General features: G+C 43.0%; 1 protein-coding gene across 1 annotated transcript; it reads right to left on the bottom strand.

The window, feature by feature from the left end:
* Positions 1-369: 369 nt before the first annotated feature.
* On the bottom strand, positions 370-6,654 carry LOC145359839 (nicotinamide N-methyltransferase-like). The gene is made up of 3 exons (XM_080214627.1): positions 6,481-6,654; positions 4,208-4,412; positions 370-1,033 (listed from the first exon to the last, which is right to left on the bottom strand). The coding sequence occupies exons 1-3, from the start codon at positions 6,632-6,634 to the stop codon at positions 607-609; spliced, it is 786 nt and encodes a 261-aa protein (XP_080070753.1). The 5' UTR covers positions 6,635-6,654; the 3' UTR covers positions 370-606.
* Positions 6,655-6,902: the final 248 nt, after the last annotated feature.

The following is a 6,902-nucleotide window of genomic DNA, read 5'->3' as shown; positions in this document are numbered from 1 at the left end:
CAACCTTTTGTGCGGCACCTTTTCAAACACCTTCTGAAAATCGAGAAACACCACATCCGCTGGTTCCCCTCTGTCTACCGCAGCACCTCTGACTCTCCTGTATTCTCTCACTACTGCACTAAAGTATCAACTGAGATTTGATGCTAAATTGCCCGGAGTGAATTTACGAAGCCCTAACCTCCGAGACGGCAGAAAGAATGCTAGCAGCTGACATGTCCTGAGCTGTAAGACGACAAAGTATTGCAACAAATAAAAGCCTTGGAACCTCACTGGAATGTCCCATTGTATCAAGTTCTCTTGAACTTACAACTGTTGTGTTCCTGAAGGGAGAAAGCAAAGAGAAAAACTTAAATAATGTCACTAAGAAAGAAATATTTGAATTTGATTTATTAGTGTGAAATTTTATTTTTTCTATTTCAATTATTTTTTAACAGAGTAGAATTTCACAGCTGCAATATTGGCCAGAATTCCCGACCCGTCGACTGTAAATAATTTACAGTCCTGCCAAAGTATTTGAGAATTCCAATAAACCACCCCATCTCCTGGCTGGAGACACAAAGTAGTGGGATCATAAAATCATGGCCTTTGATTCAGTTTGAATACATTTTATTTCTTGCGAGCAACCAGAAAAAATATCGCATCAAAGTCTGACACTGTGTCTACAGACTTGTTCGGATTTAAGGCGATTTCCAATTGCTCTATCTCATAACCCACCTCTGTCAAAGTCTGTTCCAAAAACGCTTGATCAAGTGATAAACATGGAAACTTCTGATCACTGACCGTATAAAAACTTTCGTTCAAAACACCAATCATGATGAGCACCCCACCTGGTTTTAACAGAGAGGTTACATTGCTAAAAGCGGAGCGGTATGCCTCTTTATCCTTACAAGCAACTTCCAGACAGTAGGAAGTCGTCATGCAATCAACAGGTTCCAATTCCACTGGATCCAGAGGGTTGCTTTGATGAACGTCACACTTCACTACTTGTTTGACGGAATCTCTCAGCTTCTTCTCTCTCTCTGCCCATTTTTCTCTGAAAGATACAAACTCAGTGTCTGAGACAGGATGCTGCAGGCAATCACATTCAATTTATTCCACCTTAAAGGAGATGACTTGCATTGTTGTGGTCCAAGCCAGTTTTTAAATGCCCCAATTTGATCAGGCGAATCTGCAGTTGAGTCCATGGCAAAAAAAAATTAGTAGCAATGGTGTTAAAAAAGTAATTTGACGGTTGATTGAACATGTCCAATGAGAACCAGGTTAAATGCAATTGGTTGAAATGAAGAAGAAATTAGGGCAGAGAATATGAGATTAATGTGGCAGTTAACACATCTCTTCCACTGACATGGGAATAATAAGTAGATAGTTAGAGATAACCGTCTTAGAGAATAAAAGGGTGACAGGTACTCAGAGAGGCACAGAGTAAAGTGTAATGAGTACTTTCTCTAAGTGCCTACTAAGTGTGGGATCCTCTGTACAGTTTGCCCACTAAAAAGGCTTAATTTTAACATATTTCTGCCTAATATAAGTAATTGTGCTTTGCTTGAAGCTAATTTGGCCACATCAGCTTGGAATTCTGGGTTCAGCTTAGAAAATTGGCTATATTTGAAAGTACAATGTCAGAGAAACAGGTTTTGTCATAAGGTAAACAGCAGTCTTTCCTGGTCACAGATGCCAATGGTTTATACAGTTAGACTGTTTGTGCCCGGCTCTTTAAAAACACATAACTGAAAAGCGATATTGTTAATAACAGCTATGTATTCAGAACAGTTCTGTTCAGTTGCTGTTTGAACACTGTACAAGCTTTTGAGGCAAGATCTCTCTCTCTCTCTTCTTTCTCACTCCCTTACGAGTAAAATTAATCTCTTTCACTTTTTGTAAATTGCTAATTATAAAGGATGCTGAATAAAGAAGTTTCCACCTAGAACCAGTGATGCTCAAGAAGAAAATAGACCCTATATACACTAAGTATCAGACAGCTCAGGTAATATTAATGGAAAGGGAGTTGGTAGGGATAATGAATGGGGTGAGAATTGAACGGCAATGGGGATTACAAATGATAGCTACATTGAAGGAGGGCAAGTCATTTGGAAATTGCTGCTCATCTCACCCTGACTGTCAGACAGAACTCTGAATAGCAGATCAAGGGACTTTGTAGTGGAGTTGTCCTGGGTGTCCTCAATGTATGATATAGCGTGGAATTTTCCCCTTATTTCCATTCAAAGGACATAATTTTCAGGTTAAATTTATAATTTAGTGGAATTGTTGGAATATGTTGACACACTAGGATGAGATCAGGTAATTCACTACAGTTTAGTGTCCAAATCCGGGATCTGCTTGTCTGGAGGTCTCTGTAACACACTGAGGTGAGGAGGTGATGGTCTGATGATATTATTGCTACACTATTAAACCAGAAACTCAGCTAATACACGAGGGACCTGGGTTTGAATCCAGCCACAGCAGATGGTGGAATTTGAATTCAATAAAAAAAATCTGGAATTAAGAATTTACTGATGACTATGAAACCATTTTCGCAAAAGCCCATCTGGTGCATTTTAATCATGCTCTCTGCAGTTTTGTTAAGCAGGCCTGGTATTTTTGGTTTTACTGTGCCAATATCTTTTATTGTTGCTGAAACAGGATAAGGTTTACTTTCAGTTTGGGGTAATGCAGTGTCCTGGAGTTTTATGACCCTTTTGAATCATTGGGTGAAGCCTGATTGACAGGTCAGGTGGTACCTTGGGACAGTTTTGTATTGTAGGAGAAATCCGAAGAATTTTAGTTTCAGTTAGCTAGAAACTTTTGGGTCTGTGGATTCAAAGCATTGTTCTCTGTGTCTCTCTTAGGAGTGAAAATTCTGCTGTCCTTGAGGTGCAGCCAGAAGCAAGCAGTATCTTGAAGTGCCTCAAGGTGCTGGAAGTTCCAGGGCCAGAAAGCCTCGGCCTTTCAATTTATCATTCAAAGGAGTAATCCACGGCAGCAGTTGGAAAGCTGCAAAATCCAGCATCATGTGAACACACTTGCTTTCTATTCTCAGCCTATAGTGGAGTATGTTTGTGGGAATTGTTTAGATGGAATAGTATACATAGTTGTTAAGATTTAGACAATGTTATATTTGTGTTTTTGTAATTGATAAAAGCCATTGCTGATTTACTGATTATAGTTTAACTGTTCTTAACTAAACTTTGTGTCATAGGATCTTTCTAGAGGGCCCCTTCAATCATACCTAGAGTGAAACATCTTATGCTCATCCATGCCACATTCAAAACTCAAAACTTATGATCCAGGCTGACTCCACATAATGCCTTGGAGTCTCTGACCTGGATTAAAGCAGGAAGGAAATCTGCCGGCCTTACTCGGTCTGGTCTACATGTGACTCCAGAGCCGAAGCAATGTGGTTGATGCTGAACTGCCCTCCAAGGGCAACTAAGGATGGGCAATAAATGCTGGCCAGCCAGCAACACATGTGTCTCATGAATGAATAAAAAAAGCTGTGTATGTGGGTTGCCTTTTTACCATTTTTAAAACAATCACATCAGAGCACTTAATAATTAATAAAAGCAAACAAAAGCGGATGTTGGAATCTGAGACCAAAAAAAGAAAACACTGGAAAATCTCAGCAGGTCTGGCAGCATCTGTTAGGAGAGAAAAGAGCTGACGTTTCGAGTCCAAATGACCCTTTGTCAAAGCTAAAAGGCATGGAAAGTGGAAGATATTTATACTGTGGGGTGTGGGAATGAAAGATGAGCCATAGCCATAGAAACCAGGGGAAAAGACTGCCAATAGCTGTCCACAGAGAGAATAAAGGGTGTGAATGGCCACACAGCCAGCTTCTCTGCCATTTGGCTAAAATCAAGTGTAGTATCACCATGCTGTACTTGGTTGAAGTCATTAAGTTACATTTTAGCTTCATTTGAAGCAATTTTTAAAAGTGGCATCTCGGCCTTTTGGCTAAGATGCAAATGAGATCAAGCCTTAGAGGAGGAGCTATGCCTACTCCAATCAGCTTGGATCATATAGATCAAGCCCAAAACAGGAGATGAGAGCCCTGTCTTGTCAGCTTGGATCGGGAATGTCCCAACTTGTTGAGACTCTGAATTGGACTTGATTTGATTGAATTGGAATACAAAAAATTTCTCTCCTTACAGTTGCTGCCAGACCTGCTGAGATTTTCCAGCGTTGTCCTTTTTGGCTAATTATAAATTACCTGTTTCCTTCCAGTTCACACACAGCTTTTGTATATGGGCTCCAGTCAAAAGCTCCTGGATCGTTTTTTAACCACAGCTCAATCTCCTGCCGGTTGTTGGAAAGGAAATCGGACAGAACAATTTCCTCCACATGTTCTGAGGCACAGAGAGACAAGTGAAGACAGGGGCCACATCCAATTTCAAGCAGGGTGCGGAATTTAGGACCTGGAAAAGTTCAATCACCTGTCATTCAATAAGAAGGAAAGTGGGAATGTACAATCCAAGTGGTATTAGACCATAAGACATAGGAGCAGAATTAGGCCACTCAGCCCATCGAGTCTGCCATTTAATCATGGCTGCTATTTTTTTCATCCCCATTTTCCTGCCTTTTCCTCATAACCCCTGATACTCTTATGAATCAAGAACCTATCTAGCTCCCTCTTAAACATACTAATGAGCTGACCTCCACAGCCTTCTGCGGCAAAGAGTTCCACAGATTCACCAGTCTAGCTGAAGAAATTCCTCCTCATCTGTTTTAAAGGATCGTCCCTTTAGTCTGAGGTTGTGTCCTCATTGTATTGAAATTATTTCTATTGTGATCTGATGGACAAGTGTTCTTAATTCTTCATTCAATTCATTCTATTGCCGATCCCTAATCAGTTGCTCTCCACATAAAGTCCAGCTGTTCTACCTCTAAGAGAATTCAGAAAACAGAAGCACAAAGGGACTTGGGTGTTTAGTTCAGGGTTCTCTTAAGGTTAACTTGTAGGTTGAGTTGGTAGTTTGGAAGGCAAATGCAATGCGAGCATTCATTTTGAAAGGACTAGAATATAAATGCAGGGCTGTATTCCTCAGGCTTTATAAGGCTTTGATCAGACCACATTTGGAATATTGTGATGCCATGTGTCACCTGATTAGGGCACCTGCCATTAGCATCGTGGCCACGGCTGGCTGGGAGAACATGCAGGTTGATGTGTGGGTATGGCCATTGCGCTGCCTGAGCCATTGCTATGAGTGCTAAGGGAGTGCAATCCAATTCCAGGTATATGTCGCAGGTCAGCACACAGGACAGGGACAGCCTCCTGATTATCATCCTGTGGATTCTCATTCACTGCAGAGTCTATGTAGTTTGAGTGTCTGTGTTAACATGAGCTCCTCTGCTTGAAGCACCAGTTACCTGGCTCAACGAACCCTAAGCAGCATATAGCAACCTTCCCCCCCCCCCCACCCTGCCAAAAACTCCAGCACTCAGTAAACCCCCTCACCTCATCCCACACTCTGGGGCCTGGTAACAGCAGCCCCCTGCCAGCACTCTGTAAACCCCCTTACCTCATCCCACACTCTGGGGCCTGGTAACAGCAGCCCCCGCCAGCACTCTGTAAACCCCCTTACCTCATCCCATAGCCAGAGCAATGTAACATCCCTGTGCCTGGGAACAGCACTTCCAGCACTAAATCAACTCCCCCACCCACCCAGCAACTTTGCAGCCCTTCCCCTCTACACCCCTCTACCCCCCACACTCCGGGGGCTGCAGCTCCATAGCATTTCCCTCCTTGCTCCTCCTCAGCGCTGCCCACGCTTTTATTGATCACTTGTAAATGATGGCATGACATCACGCTGGACAGGGGGGAGACGCTAGTGGAGGTGGGGAGACTGCCGTCCCAAAGTCGCTAGTTATACGTTAGGGTTTAGAAGCAGATTTAAATTGCTGCCACATTGATTTCTAACATGAACCTGCTCGTGCTAAAAGTCGTAGCCTGGGAGACACACCGAAGCGTGGGCGCCTGGCGTGAATCCTGCTAAAGGACCCCTGCTCATGTCTCCCAGCCCACTGCACTACTTGAGCAGCGCAGCAGCCTGGTCTTTGTTTGCCTCCCTCCTAGTGCGAATGATGAGAATTGTGAACTGCTATTATTTTGGCACTGAGCCACTGTTTTTTGGGAAGGGTTCCATAGCAGGGATTAATTGAGGTCAGAGTCCAGATGAGTAGTGCTGACACTGCTGTACATCGGAACAGCCACCTGTTCCTCTCGTTTAGCCAGGAGGACTCAGGAGGAAGGGGGGGATGGCAGCGGGAACATTCACATACGGACCAGGCCCTGTAGATCAAGTCTGATATTGCTGCGGGTTCATGTACAACAGCTTTATACATTTAGATAGTGATTGAAGCAAAAGATATGGAATAACAAGATAATTAATTGCCCCAGTAAAATTCTCAGTGAATGCTCATAAATTAGAGCATTGCCTGGCAGAACAGTCAGTTAAACACCACAAGACCCTGAACATTACTCACCACTGGAGAAGGTTTTTACCAATTTCTCTAGGACAAAATACATTAATTCATCAATCGCTGGCTGACTGAGATGATTAAGATAATACATTTCCAAATAACTCCGAGAGTTAAACTGCTGCTCGTAAAAATCAGCAACAGTATAACTCGACTCCATCGTGTCTGCAACTGGAATGGTTGACTGGTCACAGGCTGCGTTGCAACAGTCCAATCCTCTCAAAATGAGGCGGGGCTTCATAAAAAAGCTCCTTTTAAACACTTTTACTTTGAAAAGGGGGGCATTCCTCATGAAATGCACACCATTGTTCTCACAGCCGCTCATAAAAGTCATGTGATGATCATGTAGCAGAGACAGGAGCAGCATGGTGGCACAGTGGTCAGCACTCCTGCCCCACAGTGCCAGGGACCCGGGTTCAATTCTGGCC

Source organism: Carcharhinus amblyrhynchos, chromosome 29, assembly GCF_965287045.1.
Source record: "Carcharhinus amblyrhynchos chromosome 29, sCarAmb.v2.hapA, whole genome shotgun sequence".
Lineage (NCBI taxonomy): Eukaryota > Metazoa > Chordata > Chondrichthyes > Carcharhiniformes > Carcharhinidae > Carcharhinus > Carcharhinus amblyrhynchos.
The sequence above is the reverse complement of the archived record's forward strand: the minus strand, read 5'-3'. Positions and strand labels throughout refer to the sequence as shown.

What these genes read in the sequence shown, in the direction of transcription:
- LOC145359839 (XM_080214627.1), bottom strand. Translation starts at nt 6,634, where the DNA reads ATGGAGTCGAGTTATACTGTTGCTGATTTTTACGAGCAGCAGTTTAAC. An exon ending in GGTAAAAACCTTCTCCAGTG is followed by an intron (nt 4,413 to 6,480) that starts GTGAGTAATGTT and finishes GAACTTTTCCAG; the next exon opens with GTCCTAAATTCCGCACCCTG. An exon ending in TGTGAACTGGAAGGAAACAG is followed by an intron (nt 1,034 to 4,207) that starts GTAATTTATAAT and finishes TGTATCTTTCAG; the next exon opens with AGAAAAATGGGCAGAGAGAG.